Raw genomic sequence first — 23,196 nt, forward strand, 5'->3', positions numbered from 1 at the left:
TAAGTACTTTACACATTGCTTCTAAGTTAAGCCTAACTACTTCTGTGCCAAACTTCCAGAGCTTTAAGCACAGGATAATTTAGTGACTATTGTGGTTAACTCTTGACAAGGATTGTGGTTGTTGCCTGAATGAATAGGACTTCCTGGATAGTGCTTAATTTGTAAAATAATAAATACCAGTGCCCTTGTCAGGAGGCCACTGCAGCATGCACCAACCACTGCCCCTGCCAATGACAGTACCAACACAACTACTAACCATCACACTCCAACCGCTGTTACAGTTTAGACTATTCCAGGCCCCCAAAGTTATAAGAATGAGGTGGGGCTACAAGTATTATTCAGCTTTAATTTATTTTGACATATTAAACACTGTTGTTGAGTTTATCTCAAAATTATACAGACGGTGCCACCATGTGGTGGACTCTCATTAATGCTGGTGCTTATAATTAAGTGCCGCTGCCGATTCCCAAAATACACCAGCACAAATTAGGCATTTTGAGGCATATGTACAAGCCCCTATCGCCACCACAACGTCACTTTATTGGACATTGTGGTGGCGATAGGCGCTGAGCCTTATGTACAAGGCATCGTTGTACATAAGGCACCCTTTCACGCTATGGCTAAGTGAAAGGGACACCCATTGTATTTGACGCTGCACCCTATGCACAAGGGTGGCGTACATAGGAGGCTGCGTCAAAATTAAGACCAGGAAAATCCTCATATTAAGTTGGCGAAACAAGGAAAAATGCATTATGTCTCCTCGTTTTTCTTTTTCCACGTCTGCTGCCTTGTGCAGCACACATGGAAAAAGCTAAATGTCATGGTTTGTTTACATACAGGAAGGTGTCCCTTCCTGTACATAAACAAATCTTTTCAAAAAATGCCATTTTGTAACTTTCATATGTGCTGCATGAAGCAGAACACATGAAAGTTACAAAATGGCATTTTAGGATTATTTATGTGCAGTAAGGGACACCTTCCTACACATAACCAATCCTCCCCTGGACACAGACACCCTTGCGCTCTGATGCAACGGGGCCTGCGTTGACGCTAAGTTGTTAAACTTAGCGCTTTCGAAGGGGAAACGCAAGGCTGCACCACATTCTTGTAAATATGGTGCAGCCTTGCCTTTCAGAAGTCGTGGAGCGTGTCGTTAAGCCAAAGAGGCTAACAACACTTCCTTGTACATATCCCCCTCTATCCCTCTCAACCAATGACCCCAGTTTCTCACAGCTTGACTATGACAGCTCCCATAGAGGACAGTCGGCACACAGAACACGTTATCATAGAGTCCTGAGACCATTATCTAGTCTAATCTCTGAAGTGTAAAGCCCTATTTGAAGTCTTTTGGGTTATTTCATGCTTTATTTTATTGAAGAGTTTTCAATTTTGAGTTTTTGGCAGTGTAATGCACAGATATGGTTTTCTAAGCTATTTGGAGGAATATATGATATTTAGTTTAAAAAATCAATGTTCTACAATGCAACAGTGATAAGAAAACGCTGCCAATGCGAAAAAGAGGAAGGCATTTCAGGTGTTAAATATGATGATAAGAAAATGTATAAAGGATATCAAACATACATGTGTGAGCAAAGGCTGCTTCCTTGCATTTTTTTGCTCTCAGTAACTCTTCTCGAGAAAAATACATCCTGCCTGCCAAGGAACAAGATTCCTGTGGGTGGAGCGTTCAACGCTTGTAATGTCACTCTGCTGGATTCCAAGAAGCTGTTTCCTGCAGCTCTTCCTCCTCTGTTATTGTGATAGAAGTCTCAGCCCCGGAGAGAGACAGAACGTAAGTACAATCGTGAATTCGAACGTAATTAGTGAATTCGAACGTTTCTAAATGTGAATGGTCTTCTAAAAGAAAAAGCTCCTTTGCTCCTTTAAGAAAACGTGATGAACGCGATTGCATTATACGAGTTCCAAGTCAAGAAATTGGCCGATCTCTTCAAACGTGCATTTATTAAACAATAACGCGAAACACGCATTACTGCCTCACTTTCATGTACTGATTACAAGAAACGTTGCCTGGATTAGATTGCTACGCCACTGGCAAATTCAAGATTCGTGATTTCGAAGGGTTCGTTTTAAGTCACAGACCTTGTTTGTTTTCTCAAGTTAAATACAAACGATTCATGTTCGGTCTTTAAAAACACTTCAATTTGTATGACGTACAGTCTGCCTTGCAAACACATTGTTCCTCAGCAAAGGAATCTGTAAACAGTGTACGTATGAAAACAAGAAACAGCGGGGCTGGGAAACGTACTTCCGTTTACATGTATTTTAGGAATTTACAGAGCAGAGCTTTCTGAATCCTGTTCAGCTGGTTGGTGCTTAAACAAAAACAGCCTTTGGCGGGTCGCCAGATTCGCATTTTTTTTACAGCCTCAGCGAAGCAAACAATAGTGGTAGCTGTGATGGACTCAGCAGTTTGGAGCAGCACGCATACATACTTCCTAAAATAATAAATGCCAACGTATTGCATCAGATAGGAGTGATATTTGAACTAAAATAGATCTAATTTCCACATTAATTTTGATTAGAGTGGAAGAAATTTTACAAAGGAGAAAACTAAAATTAAAGTTTTTTGTATTACAAAAAAAATTGTGAGTAGGGAGTTGTGCCAAGTATATAACGCGATAAAACAAAAGCGGTAGGATTTTTTAAATCTCTTGATATAATAATGGCGTCAGAAGAAGTTTCATGCTGTAGGACCCGCTTAATACAAATGGACCATGCAGGTTGTAACTCAGATGTCTTCGTGAGTAAAGTATGCGAGGACATAATTATTTTGCATTGCAGAATTTTCTAACCCGATAGTATATCTGAGCAGCAAACATACCTGTGAGATGTCCATTAGAAAGTGAAGAGGGTTCATTTTATCACAGGCCCCACTTTTGTTTGAGACCCTAGCTTGTGTTGCAAATTTGTTTATAAATTAAACTGCCACTATTTTATTAGCAGGCACCTAACACGGCTAATTCCACTAGATGGTGCCATGTGCTTGAATTGACGTTATCTGTTTACCTGTAAATAATTTTTTTCAAATTTTGAAAAATGTCCTCATCCTCACCGTTACTCACAGGGCTATTTGGTATTCAGAGTGCGAGTCCTCAAAAGCGTATCACAAATAAAGCTGCCAGATTGGGCTCCAAAGCAAACATACCTCTGATGGGACCAATTTTCCTATCCTAACTTTAATCAAACGTGTCCGGCCGATGGTCTTTGTTGCCTACTAAGAAGTGTGGAAGGAAGAAAACTATTTACCAATTATACCTTTGCCCTCCCATCAACCTAAATAATTACTCACTCCGAATTCCAATTTGTGTTATATTTATTACAAAGCCAGGAACAACAGAATATAGACACACCTCAAAATCAAGGTGTAATGGTACATGAAGACTAATACAGAGCCCAATCTACGAATATAGTTCATACGGTACAATAGGCACAGAACAATGAATTCCAAAATCAGAACACAGCTGAGTATAGACACTGCCTCCAAATCCTTTTTCATTTGTATTTCTGAATTATAGGATAATCTGTCCCTACTCTACTTTTAAAGTGGCATCCCTTCCTAATTTCCCATAAGGATTGTTCTAAAGGTGTGAGCACATGTTGACTTCCTAAGAAGTACACTCACGTCAAATGGGTCAAGTAGCGTAAAACCACAGAGCTCGTTCTACGATGCTCTCCTTCTCAGTCAGAAGCAGAAATCCTGCAATCTGTCCCTGTGCCTAATACAAAAAGACAAAGTTACACCCCTAACGAGTCACATGGTACAATATTCAGTGAACACCTTCTTGAGTAACTCTCCACAAAGTCCAATTAATTTCACAGCCTTGTCCGTCTTGGTTTCCAAGTTTCACCAGGCACGGAAGGTGACCTCCCTTCTCTTTGTCCGAGCTCTTCAAAGGCATTCCGTTCCTCCCATGTATCGCCTTCAATCTAGAATACCAATGTCAAATTCCTGCACCTGCAGTCGGGGTCAAAAAGAAAACTTGCTACACACATACATTTTAATTAACTCCTGACCTAAGACCAAAGGAGGAGAAATGATACCTTTATCCCCTTCAGCGCGGTGCGAATTACCGCGCTGTGCTAAAGGGTTCGTGCGCGGGCGGGGCCATGACGGAGCGGTTCCGTCATCCACACAGCGCAACCGATGCGCATGACGGAACCGCTCCGTCATGCGCATCGAAGGGGTTAAGAAAACAAAAGTTAGGCCTACAATTCTGGCTGACCTAAGAACGTCCTTTAATATGCACCTGTTATACATGTTTTTTATGAATTTTATAACAGTGAATACATTTGGTTTTGCCTACTAATCATTATATATGTGCACAATTACATGTTTTCTCTAAACACGTGTAAAATACTAGTCAATCCTGCAGAAACAACACTATTTCACTCTACAGATTCTAACATGAGGATACATAAAATTTGCTTTAATATGCCCAAACTTCAAAAACACATCGAATATATGTGAGTGCAGTTCGTACTTGAGTATAATGCACCCCTTACAAATTTCAGAGCGTTGAGCGCTCTATCACCTGTGAGATGTAGCAGGTCCATCAGAAAGAGAAGAGGATTAATTATATCACAGGCTCCGCTTTTTTTGGGGCCCTACCTAGCTTGTGGTGCAAATATGTTTATACATTATAGAGCAAAACTGCCACTATTTTATTAACTGGCAGCTAACACGGCTAATACCACTAGATGGAGCCATGTGCTTGAATTGAAGTTTTCTGTTTACCTATAAATTTTTTTTTTTAATTTTGTAAAATGTCCTCATCCTATGAATTGTCGGCTTCACTTGTTGACCAAGTTCAGCAAAAACGCCTGACATGCCTGAGATGCAATGATGACAACTCCATGAAGTATTATAAAAGCAGGGTATTAACTCACCAAAATGCCATGGGGAGCGGAATTCTGTGTCAGGACTGGAGGCTTCGGATTATGCTTCTCCTTCTTTGCTGTTCATTAATACCAATTCTACAGCAGCCAATAAAAACAGACTTTTTTTTATAATCCACATTTTCCATAAATCATAGCATGGCATCATGTCTCCTACACTAATCCTAATATCTCTGCATGTGTAAATTGCATTGTCTCCATAGTGATGTATTCCTGTTTTTGCTGCTTTCACACAAGATAAGTAGACTCAGATTTTACACCATTTGATATTTGTTGTATTTGAACAATATTGGTATTTGTCGTACTTTATGAACAGGTTTGATCCTCTCTCCTGGCTGTATTATATTAGCACCCGAAGAGCAGACAGTTTCTGTGCTATTTTGACCTCGCCTTCCCATGCGCCCAACTCGCATGCTCCGGGTTTCCCGACCTATATCGCATAGCTGCAAAGGTTTCAGATTGCATATGTGTGATATTTTCATAATTTCAGTGTAATGAGTGACATTCAACGACTATGAGTGACACTTTCTCTCAAACAGTATAATGTGACCCACACTTAGTAGTAGCATGGCACAGCCCACAGCCTAGGTTAAATGCGTGTTGCCAGGCAGGCGGCAGAGAAACAATAAATTGAACAGAGATTCCCTGCCTTAGACAACCCGCACCCCCCTAACTGTCAGTCAGTCAAATTAACTGACTGATCAGATTATGATCAATTGGCAAAGTCTATCCAGGCTCCCAGCCAAGTGGGACCTGAGGCTGACTACAGGAAATGAGAGGGGCCACAGCGGGGATCTTCTCCTTGCAACAGTTCTCTAATTAGGTCTATTTTCTTTTTACTGCAGTTTAGACTGACCCAGTTTTTGGAATGTATTCAGAATCTTCATTTTGTGGCTGGACATCCACATCTATTTGATACTATGATTTGTGCAGGGGGTGCTTTTTTACAATAATTAGGCTGGTGTGTGTTTTTGTGTTTCGGTCTTCAAATCTCTAAAGTTCGTTTGGCTTTCTGTGATAGCAATATATTTCCATGTCATAATGTTGTACACTAGCGCCATCTTGTAGTCTTTGAAAAACAGTACTATGAGATATGCTTTTATGCCTCAGTCCCAGCAAAGCAAGGGCTGGTATCGGGCAAAGCAAGTAGACTAATGGCTTTGCAGGAGAGAGCTTGCCCCAGCACGTGCACACTCTGCAGCAATAATTGCATCACCTATGCCAACACACGAGGGCAAGTCAATCAGCTATACAGCTTCTTCTGAGGAGCTTGACACATCGCCTGTTTAGGCGGTGTCTCCTCCGACTTCGTGCCTCAGCCCTTGGCCATCTTAGGTTGCACCCCCCTACCACGGCTTTCCACCGCTGTTTCTGTTTGACTAGTTGTTGTTTGCTAAACTTTAGCAGTACCTCAGCACTGTTCTCCCTGATGGCTGGTTGCCACACCACTTCAGAAGAATCCCATGACTTCGAGGAGGAGCTCAGATGGGCAGATAATATTGTGGAAGCCTTGAAAGTTTCTGTGCCCCTACCCATCAACATGGCCTTAGCTGAGGTTCACCAGCCATTCTCCCCATACAATAGGCAGTATGCCATGTCCAGGCAATCATCGGATCTTAACCCTATCACGCCACCCCTGTCCGACAGAACATCACGACCCCCAAAGACAAAGTTTGGCCCCACATGACAGTGACAGCTGATAGGCTGCAAGTCCTGCCTTATGACCATGCTTACCTCATGGTCACTCCTTCCACTAGTGGCTTTCCTGCCCCCTCACTCCTCCAAACATGGACACTCACAGTTTGGATTCATCCTCCTCTGACTCAGGCGACACCTCCACCCTAGGCCACAAACGAGGTCACTGGTAATCTCAGGACCAGCCCCAGTCTGCAGCCTTATACGCTTCTTCTGTCCCTGACACCTCCCTGCACTTTAATACAGACGTGTTCTTACACCCCCATTCTACAAACGAAGCACCCACTCCTATTGTCACTGTCTATGATAGGGATATCTGTGACAGATTCCGCTCAGACTGCCTTTGACCAGACTACCACGATACAGTAGCGTTCAACCATAATTTGGCCACCTTTTTAAAGCACCCGATGTACAAACTACTTGAGATGGTGGTACTTGCCAAAGACAAGGTTAACCCGGTGTGTCGTGTAGCTTCCACTAAGCAGTAGCAACTGCACGTTTGTGGATAACATAAAAGTAGGCATCATGCCATACTGATTCCGAGCATCCCCGCTGGAGATGTTGTCCCTCAGACCAGCTACTATTAGCCCCCCTAAGCCTAGGCAGGGAGTGAACAGTTCTGGCAATCACTGAATATGACAACCCAGACCTCTGAGGGATCAATTGACAGACCTAGAACTTTTTGTTCAGTCACGCATGCTCACTTGCTCTTAGAGAAATATACAAAGAATACACTAAGGGACGCTTTCCAATATTTTTTTAACCAATGTGATTCTTGTATAGAATCTAGGTGCTGTCATGATCAATAGAAGCAGATGAACGTTATAACTAGTATCAAAACAACGAAGAGACAAACAGCTCCACCATGTCGCTGATACAGTAAATATATGCAGGCATATAAAAATGATATAATAATCTAACACACTCCTATGGTGCAAAACCCCAACCTAGGTGTCTAGGGTGCAAATGTGCATTCTGCCAAGAAACCCCCTTCAGGATGATCTAACCCCCTTGCCTATTGGGGAAGAGTGTAGGAGCCCGTCTTGCTCACAAACTGGACATCAGCCATGGGAAGTTGGTCAGCTGCTATGTGAAGGCTTCAGCAGACATGGACACCTCGAAGTCAGCAGAAGTGTCTCCTCTTGTTGTATTTGGACACAAAAGGTTATATATAGAAAAAGGTATCCTTGACTTGGGACGATATTGTGATCAGCCTGCCTTTGTTTGTATTCCACAGATAGCTTTGTTGCTATATGGATGTAATAATAAGCACATTTGTATCATGCACTTGAGGGCCTTGCACCTAATGTCAAGGCAGCCTGATAGTGTTCCATGTCAGCAAGGTCATTGTTTCCAAGAAACTAGCCCAAGTGCCACAAATTCAAATGTGTGTCAAAAATCGAAATGACAAAGAGAAGGCAACTAAGGAGAGGAATGTATTTATAAAAAATGACACTATTTTCTACCAGGCCTAACTCTGGGGCATGACACCCACTCCTAAAGCAAAAATAATCACTAAAAGAATGCATGAGTATATAAAAAGAGAAACGCTGAAATATATACATGATAAAATTGCACTGAAAACAGGCAATCATGCTATTTGGTGACCCAGAGCATAAAGAAAGTCAGCATGTTAAAAATGTAAAATAAAAAATAAAAACGGAAGGCAATTTAAAACAAATTTGGAAGTTAAAAACTAGGCCAGCCAGATGTTTACATGTTCTGAATGGTAGTTGAAACATTGCTGTTTCCAGCGTCGGCAGATGACATTCCTAGAGGCACACCTCCGAGCGAATCGATGGAGCAAGTATGTTCCCCTCCAATCCCCACAGCAGCCGCTGAGGGAGCGAAAACTGCCACCCTACGTTTCATAGAAACAGAGCCAAAATCCAAACCTCTAGGAGCGGAGGCAACCCAGAGAGGCTTGTAGAACACGGCCAGAAGCAATGGAAAACTCAAGGGACAGCTTCACAAATGGGCCAACCAGTACGTGTATGTCTAAAGGTTCAACCAATTGTGATCCCAAGCACAAGTTCAGGGCACATTCATAAGTGACCAGAGGCAGTGAAACACAGGCTGTACGCAATAAAGTTATACTGGCTGGAAAGGCAGGAACCAATGCTCATCCAGTTCTTGAAGCAAAGGTATGGCGATGAAATGCACCATGCGTTCACAGCATAACAGGACGTGAGGCAGTGCCAGTTCCGTTTGATCTCGAACATCCATTGTGGAGCATAAATAATAAAAACAGTATCCCTGCAACTTGGATCAGGACCAATGGAAGACTCCCAAAAATGCTTCTGAAGATGGAGTGAATAAAGGATGAAATAATCTCAAACAGCGTCTGGAAGGTGCTGACCAACCCAGAGCCAATGCTCTTGAGAAACCCTACAATTCCAGTCGTACTAGACATGTTAAAAATACGAGGAACTGGCTTCCTAAAGTGCTGTAGTAAGTTAGTACAGAGAAGCGCATGTATCTCTGAGGATGAACGCGTCACTTGAGTATCAAACTTCTCCTTGGCCGAAGTTAAGTCCACATCTATTTGGAATAATAAGGCTTTCAGTTTGCTCAGGGCATCAAAGCGCACTTTGGCAAGATTAGTTGAAGGCCACATTGTGTCCTCCGTAACTGCATGGCCAGGCGGAAACAGGACTTGTGTGCAACATGTAACAATAAAAGACAGCCACCACATAAGCCACCCCTGGTTTCATCCCAAAGCAATCTTGATTGTTCAGCATCAAGTAACTCCCATTTTGGAGTAATCTGAAAGCTTGACGTATCACGGTTGCCGGAGACCCTTTCAAGCAGGGTCATCCCTGAACTTTTTGCCTTCCTCCTGGTATTGTTTCTGACCTGGTGTTGGTGGTTTTAGGACTCTGGGCACTTTATCACTGTTGTCTAGTGTTAAAGTGCATGTGCTCTCTATGGTAAACTTGGTAAAATTGGTCTACACCTGTTTGGCGTATTTAATTTACCTATCAGTCCCTTGTAAGGGGGTATCTCACTTACCCAGGGCCAGTAAATTAAATGCTACTGGTGGGCTTGCAGCGCTGCTTGCGCCACCCACCAAAGTAACCTTTCAAACCTGTCTCAGGCCTCTGCCATTGCAGGGCATGTGAGCGCAGTTTACTGCCGCTGTGATGTGGCACATAAAGACGTTGCCACGTCTGTGACTCCCCTTTTACTACATATTAGTCAGCCCTAAGGTAGGCCCTAGATAGCCCTATGGGCAGGGTGCGCTGTACGTAAAAGGTAGGACATGTGCCTTAACTGTGTGGCATGTCCTGGTAGTGACAGACAGCCAATTTGTTTTCTCACTTCTGTGAGGCTGCCCTCTCATAGGAATGTATTGGGGATTCCCTGATATGTGTTTCAGTGGTCATTCCTGACATGAGAGGAGTAGCGTGATAAGTTTGGTATGTTTGGAATAGTGGTAATAAATGCTGCGTAATGGTTTTTGCAGATTTATTATCACTTTTTTAGAAATGCCACTTTTAGAAGTTGGCATTTCTGTGTGCTATGTGTCTTTCTGCCTGCCTGTTGTGTATTGCATGTCTGGCTCTGGATGACAGGGGCTGGGAAGGTGCAGTGGATCCAGAGGGGCTGGGTGAGTCAGCGCTAGGCTGAATAGGCCGATCTGCATTTGGAGTAGTGGGAGGAGTAGCACCTGACCCTGAATAGGAATGTGCCTGCCTTCTACATTGCTGGCTCCACCCCCCTGTGGTGTGTACGGGGCCAGAGCCTACACTGATAAAAAAGGTGTTTGTGCACATGTAAAGAAATGTGTAAATGCCCCCAGAACTGGTTTAGACCGGGCACAGAGCCCTGTGCCAGGAAGAGAACAAAGACATTTGCAGTATAAATATTGAGGCTGTTACCCTATGTTTTTGTTACCTGCTTGAATAAAGGACTGCTGGGTGCCAGGAGGAACTGCCACGAAGGACTTCCCTCCTGCTGGAGGGCCCTGTGAGCCGGCCTGCCTGGGCCCAGCTCTGCCCAGTGCGAGCACGTGGGGAGTGCTCTTTTTATCCTGCTGCCCACAGAGTGGTTGGAAATAGAGAGGTGCGCTTTGTGCCCTGCAGCGTGGGAGGCGCCACCCTCTCCTATGTGATCTGAGCACCATGTGTGGGCTCACACTGCCCAGAGGTGCGAGTAATGTTTCATGAGTTTTTGCACTCAAAAGCGCTGTGCAGTGAAGCCTGATCCTTGCTGGCTGATTGTGGGCGGAGCTTTGCCCAAGGAAGCCTGACTGTGGGCCGGGTCGACCAGAGAGCCTGCGGAGCCGCCGGAAGTCAGGCACAGTCTTCACCTGATTGTGGGTGGGGCCCACTACACAAGAGGAGACAGGACGACGGAGACTTCGCTCTGTGGGAGGAAAGCCCAGCCCGGCTCTCCAGCGAGGGAGGTGAGGCCGCCCAGAGTGCACTACCGGAGACTTGTGGGAAGCTGAGAGCTCCACCAGCCCCGGTGCACCCGTCCCAGAGGATACTGGGTGAGTGCCTTGAAGGAAGGGGTACCGCTTGTCCCAGGTCGCACTGCCCCTTTTCTGGCCCTTAAGGGCCATTAGCAAACCTTTCTTAGGTGCGGAAACAGCACTGAGGATATTCCGGCAATTGGCTCCCCTAAGTGCAGCTGCGCCGCATGGTCGTGGGCTGCTGCGTTCTTCTGATATATCGGGGCCAATTTGATCTTTGGAGGCATTGAGGGGCAAGTCTAGGAAGGGGCCCCCGAGGACAACGTGAGACTGCCGGATGTTCGCCTATATGTCCGAGGTGGGCATGATTAATTAGGTGATGGGTGTACCTAATAAGTGTGCATCGTGGTACTGTGCCTGGCTGGCCAGTTATAGGCCTAAGGTGGACCTGATGTGATTATGTTTTGCATAATCAGCTCTCCTAGGTAATGCTGTAATGTATGCCTAATGTGTTCATGTACGGGTACCTCTACCAGTAGTTACTGGTTGTTTTTAGTATGCCCTGAGGTGGTGCTAATATGTATCATATTGTGCAGTTTTATCCCTAAGATGGGCATGAAAGGCTTATGGAATGTGCGCTCTGAGTATCCCTGCGTGTAGTGATACTCATAAGGTGTTCTGCTGCTGATGATGGTTCATGCCTAATGTGTTCATGCTAAGTGTACCCTTACCAGTAGTTACTGGTTGTTTTCTCTAATGGTGGGTTCTGATGGTTATGACAGTGGCCAGATTGGCCCTGTAGTGTATATAATTCCCTGTAAAGTCATGACAAGTGCCTGGTGGCACAGTGTATATATGCAATGGTGTTCTAATGTGTTTTATGAGTAATACAAAGGCTATTTTTGATATGAGCTTGTGTGGAGTTTCTTTTGTGGTGTGCCTAGTGTGACACTGTTGAGTGGGTGTGTTGCGCAAACGCTTTATGAATTGCCTCTGGGATAAGCCTGACTGCTCTTCCAAGCTACCAAGGGGGTGAGCAGGGGTTATCTTCAGCGTGTAACTCCCTTGCCCTGAAAAGAGTGGTGGTTTATGCCTGGCGTAGGCGCATGCCCTAGCCAACCAGGCATCCCAATTCTAACATTGGTTGTCAGCGGTGAGGATAGGTTTTGCGTTTGCGCAGTACCACAGTGACGCATGGTTGCACTACAAACTCTGCATTTCAACAAAATCACGTTTTTGGAGATTTCTCCTGATTTTCTCGCAAAAATCATTTTTTTATTGTATACTCCTGCTTCAGCTCAGACGCCTAGGGTTCTTATATTTCGCTTGTGTATTTAGTGCCTTGCCAAAATGAAATCTGCCTTTAACATACATGATCTGTTTGACTACACTATGGAGGAGTTATAGGGGTTCTGCAGGAAGAGGACGATGGCGGTGAGATGGGTAACAACTCTGCTATACCTTCAGTAACTCCTGCTCATGTGGCAAAAGGACAGGTGGGAAAAAGACTATCATAGGGCCCTGTACTATGCTCATCTGAAAAGGTAGCAACAGAGATCCAGGAGGTTGGTGGTTCTGAGGAGTACTAATAGAGTGAGGGTCCCCAGTCCATACCCCTGGAGGGCGGTAGCCCTGAAGAGGAGAGAGAAAATGACATGGCAGGGACACTTCTAACCAGAAATCCCATTTCTAACAAGTAGCAAGACAGATTTTCCACAGACACATTGCAAGCTCCTTGCAACAAAACGTCCTTACATACTAGGGACCTATTTAAAGCATTTGCGCAGTCAGAGCCACTGAGAAATACTTCAGTATCCTTATTCTGACACCGGAACGTGAAAGGAAGTTCCCATTGTTCATGTAAGAACCCTTCACCAAATGTTTCATATCTGCCCACTTGATGGTGTTGTAGAGAGTACTGAAAGTGGAAAGTCGAGATTGGCAACATAATGTACCAATGGATTATCCAATGCGACAAGACTATCTCTGCAACGGTAATCTCTGTAACTTCTCAATGTGTAACATTGTGTGTTTGGCATCTTTCCGTGCAATGGCTTTCTGTTGGGAATTTGAAAACAGATTTGTGATGTTTATGTGTCGCCATGGGCACACAGCCAGAATATAGTGTGTATAGTGTCTAGCTCAACAATAGAATTCACCTAAGTTAGGACTGTTCATGATGTAATTCTGACAAGTCTTGGTGAAGCACATCTATTTTAGATGAGACAATGTTACCTTGAAAATAAATTCTACATGATAATATAGTCATTGTCCCTATCAATATCAAGCAGCCTTTCAGCAGCTTCTTGTTGATATATTTTCCATATCTCATTGTAGACAGTATAAAGGAAGCATTTTTGATGTGGTTCGCTAGGACCCAAAAGAAATTTTGTAAACCAGGGCATTAGATAAAAGGGACAAGTGCTGTTTTACCTGAGACCGTGTTGAAGTTTTTATTCAAGCAAGGCAAAACTTCCCAACACTGTAAGTTGTTACCACTCCTGAATGCTCACTCTGCACATTTCAAATGTCAGGCCTATAGGCTGTGAATCCCTTGTTGTTTCCCAGGAATCTATTTGTCAGTGTCCAGAGGCCAAACCAAACATCCCTTCTATTTAGGATCTGATGAGTTACGTCTACTCTTACGCAGCATACTGTCAATAGTGTTTTCATCATACAGTGTTAACTGCTGCCAGTTGTCAAATCATGTAAGAGAGGGAACTAATGGTGATTGCAAATATTTTATCTAGGCCAAGCCAAGACACGTTGTCTGTTGCACAGTTTTGTTCAGGAAAATCATCTGTTATGGTATTAAAGAGCCCCTAAATAATACCTCACTTCCCTTAACCTGCCAATCTTTAGTTCCCCAGATAGATTTCACATCTACCGTGTCCCTCTAAAAGTCAAACCCTTGCATTAACAGCTGGTAAAGGAAAGAAGCAGCATAAATCAACTTAGTGTCAGTTAACATATTTTTGTTTGCAGGTGACGGTGCAAGCCTTTAATAAAATTAAGGATAAACTGACAAACATCTAAAAAAGAGTTCCACTTGGGGTTGTTAGGTGGCAGGGGAAGCACAACTTCTTTGTTTTCGTGGTAAATCGATCAAATATTTTATGTGATAGCTGGAGCACGCACCACTGTGAGGATTATTTTTTACATTTAGGATCAATTGCTATACTGTTTTTTTTTTTACTGAAATATCTTTTATTGACTATTGATTGGTGTTGCTATGGTTGTGCTAAGAAAAATAAAGATTAATAACTATCACTTAAACTGACTGTGGTGAAGCGATGTTGCAAGAGAAGAGGCAAGTTTAGAATTTTAAATTACTTCTTAAATTTTGAAAAAATACCGTACATTAGATTGCTATGTTTTAGGTCCACAAAAAAGGGTGGCTTATACAAAGTGAATGTGTAGTGTGGCCCCATCTTAAATATTTTTGTCTCTTTGATAATATTACTTTTCTTTTAAGGTCCCAGCACCACCATGTTTTCTTTTATTGAGCGATACCTGCACGTTATCTAAATAAACATATTTACGTTGTTGTAGATATTTGAAACATGTTATAATATTACCGAACGCTGAACATTTGTATAATGGCCTGTCATATCTTTGTTGGCCATTGTAATGAATATAGCCTCTTCGCGGTTCTCAACATAATATTTTAATATTCTGCCGTGTGCAGCATTTTTCGTCAGCACTGCCTATATTTGAGAACTATTCACACAGGCTGCTCATGTTGCGAGACAGGAACATTTTAATATCCTGCGTTTTGAAAAGTTTTTCATCTGCTCGTTCCTATCACAGAACTGATCTGACTTGGTCACATCTTGAGGAACATAATATTTCATAATATTTCATGGCACCATTGTCACTACACATCAAGCAGGAAATTAAAAAGGCTTTTCTTAACTTGGAATACGTAAGACAGGAAATGACGCAAGGAGTCTCTACAGTCTGTGGCTGTTTTATCTTTGGCCACAGCTGTGAAATATCACCACACCCACAGAGTGCAGAGTCCAGCAGTGCAGGCACGACACACGCTGCTTCAGCAGTAACCACAGCTGCGTTCTAAAATCCAGGACAGAACTGTCAGACACAGGAAGACGGAAATAGAAGACACTTTCCTAAAGCGTACCTCTTCTCTCTTTAATTTCTGCAGGGTAAGCAACAGGCATGGCGTCATCCATGAAAAGCCTGTCCTCGGACACGAGCCGTTATCTGCAAGCCTTTGAATTGTTTCTGGAGCGCTCAACAGAACACCAGTGCATGCAGGAGTTTATTGGGACCAAGTTCCCAAACATAATATCCGGGTAAGTGGGGATGTGTGTGCTGTGTGTTGATTAAAGTCTGGTAAACAAAGGGGAATTATGCGAGTAATTTTCAGACTTTTTCAAACAAAAAATGACTGACTATAAACTATATTTTTAAAAGGAATGCTCATTGAATAATGCAAAATGGTTGGAAATCCCTGTAACAAATGAATGCATGTTTGGAATACTCATATGTTCTTGTTACTCATGTTTGCATCTGTTGCACAATTGTCTAATTGGTGGACTTAACAAATGTACAGCCTATTTGAATCTACACATAGTCATTGTCAACTTTGCTGTAGTGTCACATTGCGTGACCACATGTGTAAACTTGACAATGTGGCTGTGATCCGTGTACCATGACTGTTCATCTCCTGTAAAGTCAAGCAAATGTTATGTATGTAACACGTATGCAAGCACAGCTGAATCTAAAAATCAATAAATAGATGTTTAAAAAAAAAGAAAGGAATGCATTTTAGAGTGCAAATTAGATACTGAATTAAATGCATGGGTAAGCAAAGCTGTGTAAATTAAGAAGGGCGAGTCATTTTTTGTTTCACACATAAAATATCGTACGCCTTATCCTAAATTATAAGGATTATTTGTCCGCGAGAAGAATTAAGACAAAGGGGCAGATTTACAAGCCCCTTGCGCTGCCAGTACGTCACTTTTTGTGACGCACTGGCAGCGCATTTCTGTCCTCCATATTTTCAAGGACAGGAAAAGCCACCCTGTGTGGATTTTCCTGTCCTTGTAAATACGGCCCCTTTACAGGCAGCACTTTGCGTGAAAGGGGCGTTCCATGGGTGTTGTTGTGGGAGTTCCCACGCAACACCCATGGAACAAGACACATTTCCAGATTTATGAGGATTCCTGAACCTGGAAATGTGTCAGTATGCTACGCCACCCTGGGGGTGGCTTAGCCGGGTGCAACGAGGGGAAATGTTTCTCCTTGTTTTTTCCCCTTTCAATGCGTGCTGTATTCTACGGCATGCATTGAAAGAGGAAAATGCCTGTAGTGATTGTTTTTGTGCCGGAAGGTGCCCCTTCCTGCACAAAAACAATGTCCCCATGATGCAGGCATCCTTGCACCATGGTGCAAGGGTGCCTGCGCCAGCGTATGGCAGCTCTTTGTGCGCCAGCGCAGGGGAGAGCACAGGAATACGACATATCATTGTAAATATGTCGCATTCCTGTGCTCTGAAAGTGCCGCAGCGTGGCACAGCCAAAGGGCTTGCGGTGCCATGCTGCACCACTTTCTTGTAAATCTGCCCCAAAGAATTCTAACATTGGTTCAGGGAATTGCTGCATAAAATGTACATCTCGAGGCACATATAACCTTTAAGATAAGTTTCTCAAAAAGTGTTCTAACTTTGTATGTGCGCTGTACTGCACAGCAAACATAGTAAGTTATAAACAAGTTAATCTGTGTCAAAGCATAGTATTTTGTGCTGTATGCCCTTCCAGTACAAACCTATGCTTAACATTAAACACACACCTCTGCACTATGATGCAAGGGTGTGTGCATTGGCATCGAGCTCCCCAAAAGTGCGCCAGCACAGCAGGGAAACGTGAAACAGTGCCATATTTTAGTAAATATGGCGCTGTTTTGTTCTCTTCCTTTAATGCAATGCCGCGCAGCAACTTTGGTTGCAGCACCGCAAGAATTCTTGGTACATTTGTCCCCATAGTGTTTTTCCCCAGTTATGATGAACTGCTTTAGAATAATTATTTGAGATATCTCAAACGATAGTTGTTTTTCTGTAATAATACCACAATACACAAAAACAACTGCATAATTGACTCATAGGGTTTGAATGATTCATAAGCATTTTGACCAATGCATAATTGATTCATGTTGTCAATTACCCACTTGAGTGCACAACATTATGTAAAATACTGTTCTGTGAAATGCTGATGTAAATTTTTTTAAACCTGCACGTGCCCACTAAGCATGCATGCCTTTAGGAAACGTCACTTATTTTCTTTTAAGTAACTTCTAACTGATAGTGTTCTCAATTGCATTTCTGAGTGTGAACATAATTTGCTGCAGTTTCCCACACTTACTACTACAGTGATGAGTGGGTCATCGAGGTGAAAGTTAGATATGTAGGTCAGCTTAGGAAATAAATAAAAAAATGTTTGTAAGTGCCCAAAAGTATATAACTGAATGTTTTTTATCCAATTTGCAGCGCACTTTCTTGCTCAGACCTCTTATACTCCACTAACCTGCATTGATCACACTCTGCACATAGTGGACACATGAGTGCGTATGCTGTGCACAAGTAGATCCCATTTAAATGCACCCCTTTACGCAATTCACCATGTTTTGTTTGCGCCAACCAAATAAACAAGTGCAAGTACAATTAATATGCCTAAAAAAATCATAGTGAATCCGTGTATTTTGTGAGTGGTAGCAACATTTAAGTACTGATACGTTTAACAGCACATGCTGACTCAAATGGGCAACATTGTTACATCAGAAGTCATTTGTGGTAAGTTATTACTAACTACTTCTACCCTCGGAACTTAACTTTTTACAAACCAATTCGAAACTAAGAGGTAGCCTAATATAATGAAGTTATGGTCGGGAAAATGTGGGTCCATCAGCACTCCATGTTTTATGCATAAAGTGAGTTATCCACATTCAAAATGTACAAGGATCTCACAAGTCAGTGAGGAGATATGCTATCTTATCCAGACATGAGGTATTAAGACCATGCAATTCATAAGGCTAGGGATCACGGTCCTAATTCCTTTTTAGGTATGGTTTACAAAATCTAGGCCCAAATGCACTAAACCTTTTTAGGGTTCACCTGCATAGTTCTTGCGCTGTGCTTGTGAAATCTCTTGTATTTAATGTATCTTAAAAGGGGGCTCTTATCAATTCCCATGCCAAATTACTGTGTTCATTTGCTTTTGTATGGAACCTTTTTTTTTGTTATCTTCCCCTGGATGCACGCATTTATGATACTTCTACTAAAGTTGTTCACACTGCTTATGGGGCATTCACTGTCAAGACAAGATCTTTTTCCATGGAAAAAGCAGACCGCTTTTAACAGTATTATGGATTGCTTGCTTTTTATTGCTTTGGTGTGTAAAGCAGATTCTGTAGCCTTAGAAAGTTTGTGGCATTTCCAATTCACATCTCAGTACATTTCTTTGCACTTTGTAGGCATTATTGGATTGATTTTTTCAACTTAATCCATTTGGTCATTATGAGCAAATTCTAAATATTGTAATCAACATTGCACGCTAAAAAGAACATCGATATACAAGAGCTATTCTATATTTTACTGCTAAACAGATAGCCGCAAGTGCAATTACCTTGCAGACAACAGGGTCATGATTTGAATGGTGCAGCAGGTGCAATAGCACCGGACCCAAAAGTTATCAGGACTCCTGTAAGCACATAATATTGCTATATTTGAGCACTAAACAGCCAGTCACAATTGCAGTTAAAAGGGACTTGATTTGAATGATGCAGCAGGTGCAGTGGCACCGGGGCCAAAAGCTCTAGGGAGCCAACTAAACCCAGATTATTGCTAAAATGTAAAACTAAACAGGCAGTAACAAGTGCAGTTACCTTGCAGACAAAAGGGTCAAGATTTGAATGGTGCAGCAGGTGTAGTAACACCAGGACCAAAAGCTCTAGGAACCCCACTAAACACCTAAAATTGCTATATTCTACTTCTAAGCAGGCAGCCACAAGTGCAGTTACCTTGCAAACAACATGGTCATGATGTGAATGGTGCAGCAGGTGCAGTGGCACCAGGTCTAAAAGTTGTCAGAACTCATATAAAAACACCTAATATTGCTATATTTTACTACTATACAGGCATTCAAAATTGTAGTTACCTTGCAGTTGAAAGGGGCTTGATTTAAATGGTGCAGCAGGTGCAGTGGCACTGGGGTCAAAAGTTGTCATAACTCCACTAAACACCAAATATTGCTATATTTTACTACTTAATAGGCAGTCACAAGTGCAGTTATCTTGCATGTGATGGTCATTATTTGAATGGTGCAGCAGGTGCTCTGGCATCGGGGCCAAAAGTTGTCATTACTCCTCTGAACACCTAATCTTGCTATATATTACAACTAAACAGGCAGTCACAAGTGCATTTATCTAGCAAGCACTGGGGCCATGATTTCAATAGTGCGGCAGCCCCAGGACCAAAAGCTTCAGGCACCCCACTAAACGCCTAATATTGCTATATTTGATTCCTAAACAGGCAACCACAAGTTTGGTTACCTTACAGACAACAAGGTCATGTATTGAATGGTGCGGAAGGTACAGTATCACCAGGCGCAAAACTTGTCAGAACTCCTCTAAACACATAATGTTGCTATATTTGACTACAAAACTGCCAGTCACAATTGCAGTTACCTTGCAGGTAAAAGTGACTCGATTTGAATGGTGCAGCAGGTGTAGTGGCACTGGGGCCAAAAGCTCTAGGAACCCCATTATACACAGATCATTTCTAAATTGTACTACTAAACAAGACAGTCACAAGTGAGTTTAGCTAGCATGCAATAGGGTCATGATTTGAATGGTGCAGCAGGTGCAGAAGCACCAGGACCAAAAGCTCTAGGCAACCTACTAAACACCTAATATTGCTATATTTTACTACTAAATAGGCAGGCACAAGTGCAGTTACCGTGCAGACAACAGGGTCATGATTTGAAGGGTGCAGCAGGCGCAGTGACACCGGGCCCACAATGTATCACGGCCTCCTCGAAACACCTAATATTGCTATATTTTACTACTATACAGGCAGACAGAATTGCAATTATCTTGCCGTTAAAAAGGGCTTCATTTGAATGGTGCAGCAGGTGCAGTGGCACTGGGCCAAAAGCTCTACGGAGCCCACTAAATGCATAATATTGCTAAACTTTACTACTAAACAGGCAGTCACAAGTGCAGTTACCTAGCAGGCTCGAGGGCCATGATTTCAATGGTGCTGAAGGTGCAGTGGCACTGGGGCCAAAAGTTGTCAGAAATCCTCTAAACACCAAATATTGCTATATTTAACTACTAGCTAAAGGTCACAAGTGTAGTTACTTTGCAGGCACTAAGGACATGATTTCAGTGGTGTAGCAGGTGAAGTGACAATGGGGCCCAAAACTCTTCGAATCCCTCTAAACACAAGATTTTGCAATATTTTACTACTAAACAGGCAGTCGCAAATGCAGTTATCTTGCAGGCACTACGGGGATGATTTGAATGGTACAGCAGGTGCTGTGGCGACAGGCTCAAATTTTGTCAGAACTCCGCAAAAGACATAACTTTGCTATTACATCAAGTATTTCTATAATTTCCCTCTTTCATTTCATTTTTTAAAATGTTGCTATTACTTATACCAGTTATAGCACAATATATATTGCCTTTTTGTACATAAACTCGTGATAACAATTTAACAGACTTTCTGTAACTTATATTGTACACCTACTCAGCAAGCTACAACTTACAGCACAAAAGAGCTTATTATTAATCACATAGGCAAAGCCCAATACATTTACCAATGCTTTTTGTAGATGCAAACACTCTGAATTGGAGTGTGCAATCTGAAAAAGATATTTTCCATTTATAGGTCCCATTTTAGGAGTCTCTAAAGTTTTATTGAGTCTTAAAATGGATTTACTACTGAATACCAAATTGCAACTTTGGAAGGGACATGTGGTGAGTGTCCCTTTCAAATTGCGATTCAGTACCACAGATATCAATAGTTTGCTACTGTAGTTCCAGTGGAAAAGCATTGAAAAGTTTCAGACTCTTAATTGGATTTGTAACTTGCTCACAAAAGGGAAGGGGTATCTTTTAGACCCCTTCCTGTTTGTGACTTGGGTGTTTGTGACTTGGAGTGCAAGTTCAGTTCAGTTTAATAGAAACTTTATTTGGCCTTTTACAACAATAAAAGTATACAAATAGACAACAACTATCAATTAGACTTTTGAAAATTATATTTTTTTAAAACAGCCATGATTGGACGGCTTTAAAAAAAAGCTTTAATTTTTCAAAGACAATTGAAGAAATGGTGATCTGCTGACCCTTTCAGGCCTTTGCCTCTGTGTTTATGGCAGATTGAAGATAGTTGCGATTTGCGGTCTTGCAAATGAGCAATCAGTTTGGAAAATTACATACGGGTCGCAGAAAGACTGGTCACAAATTGTGGGCAATTTCTGTAACCAGTATCTCAATAAATCTGACTCATAATGTCTTTTAAAACCGTGGCATCATGCTCTCTATAAAAATATCTATTTTTGTTCATCTCCTGTCACCTATGTTTTCCTTTTATATTCATTGATTAATTGTTTCTCTATTTCCTTTCGTTATTCCGTTTCCAGTATTTTCCCTCCATCTTCCCTTTTTTATTTCCTTCGTCCTTTTCTCACAGTTTTGGAGTTTTCAAAGTGTTTATTCAGTATTCATCCAACTAGGGTTTGCATTCACGAGAGTAAAGACAACACTAATTCCTACTTCAATTAATTTTATAAATATTTTGACTTACAAAGAGAGGTTCACAGTCTTGAGCATTCCCACTGCTCAAATTATAAAGATTTTACCTACACACATTGGATTAACAGCACATAAACTTGAATATAGGAAAGTCAGCCAAACCTTTCTTTCCGTTTTATTTAACTTCGAATTTCTAAGTGCCAGGAGAACTTATCAGTCGCAAATGTATATAAATTATACTTACATAACATATGACATCTCCAAGGCAGTTTTTAGCACAATTTCCCCTTTAAGCAGGACTATCAAAAATACCACCTCAGGTGCCACTTTGTAGATGCTTTCAGTTGACATATGTTTGATTATCATGGCAGGTACTTAGGGATCTCCCCATCTAGAGCCACTGTGGACTCAATATATTTTTGGCCCCACATACAGAGTAGGTGCTGCAGGTCATACTTCTGCTGTAGTCCTAACTTCTGTTATTTGGCTGTGAAACTGTAGCACCACTAATGGTGCTGCAGATAACAAAATGCTACTGAGGTGCAGTGCGGCCGGCCAGATTTGTATAGCAGCCATGGTGTCAGACCTCCTGGTGCCCAAGAGGAGTTGCCTTACTGGTACCTCGTAAATGCAAATGAAGCCAAGGGGTACAGCTGACCGTCCACATGTTACCGGCATCTCCTCATGATATTAGTTCCAGACATTCTGCTAGATAGATTTCCCCTGACTTTCATGAAGACTGCACATAACTACCTGAGTCTTAAGGTCTATGTCCATCGGTTGAGAGTTGAGGTCTCTGCTTATAAACATCTTGCAATTCTCGCTCCTTTGTTTCTACCACAAGTGTGAGCTACATAGGCTAGTAATGCATTTATCAAAGTCTTGATTGGGTGATAGTAATGTGATATCATTTACCTATTTGGAGATATTTCATATACCACTTGCATTGTACCTGTGTGATAATTCAAATATTAATCAACTGTTGGAAAGGCGCCCGCCGGAAGGGGGTTCGATACACGTCTTGCCCACCCCTTCGACCCACCTCTCCCAAGTAAGCCGAACCAGGCGCGCACACCCTGATCTGCACTGTGAACAGAGGGACACCACACGTATTCTTTGTAGGACGATAAGTTCTTTTATCGATGATTTCAGGGATCTTTATGACCCAAAAGGCAAATAGTACAGCAGTGGCACAACGTACCACAAATCAGTCGTGGGGAATGGGGGTAGCGGGACAGTCTTTCAAGATAGTGTCTCTGCGAAATACCCCGCGGAAGCTCACAGTCCTCGAGCTGGAGGGTGTCGTGTCTCTGGGCGATCTCTTATCAAGTCGTCCTCAAGGGGAGCGCCGCGAGTCTCTCAGCAGGCACAGGTGGTCGGAGTTCAGGAGCCGC

The 23,196-nt window shown here is 42.4% G+C and overlaps 1 protein-coding gene across 2 annotated transcripts in view; it reads left to right on the plus strand.

Moving 5' to 3' along the window:
• The first annotated feature begins 1,653 nt into the window (after positions 1-1,653).
• The window catches only part of LOC146857051 (histamine N-methyltransferase A-like), a 130,529-nt gene continuing 108,986 nt past the window's right edge, over positions 1,654-23,196 (plus strand). Inside the window, exons 1-2 of one of the 2 annotated variants that reach the window (XM_085647550.1) lie at positions 1,654-1,792; positions 15,195-15,345. In XM_085647550.1, the coding sequence (XP_085503676.1) occupies positions 15,209-15,345 (137 nt within the window). In that variant the 5' untranslated portion in view covers positions 1,654-1,792; positions 15,195-15,208. Of the gene's footprint in view, positions 1,793-15,028; positions 15,346-23,196 lie in introns of those variants that run through there. The other variant, XM_085647549.1, reaches the window with a different exon arrangement.

This window comes from Triturus cristatus, chromosome 3_2 (assembly GCF_964204655.1).
Source record: "Triturus cristatus chromosome 3_2, aTriCri1.1, whole genome shotgun sequence".
Lineage (NCBI taxonomy): Eukaryota > Metazoa > Chordata > Amphibia > Caudata > Salamandridae > Triturus > Triturus cristatus.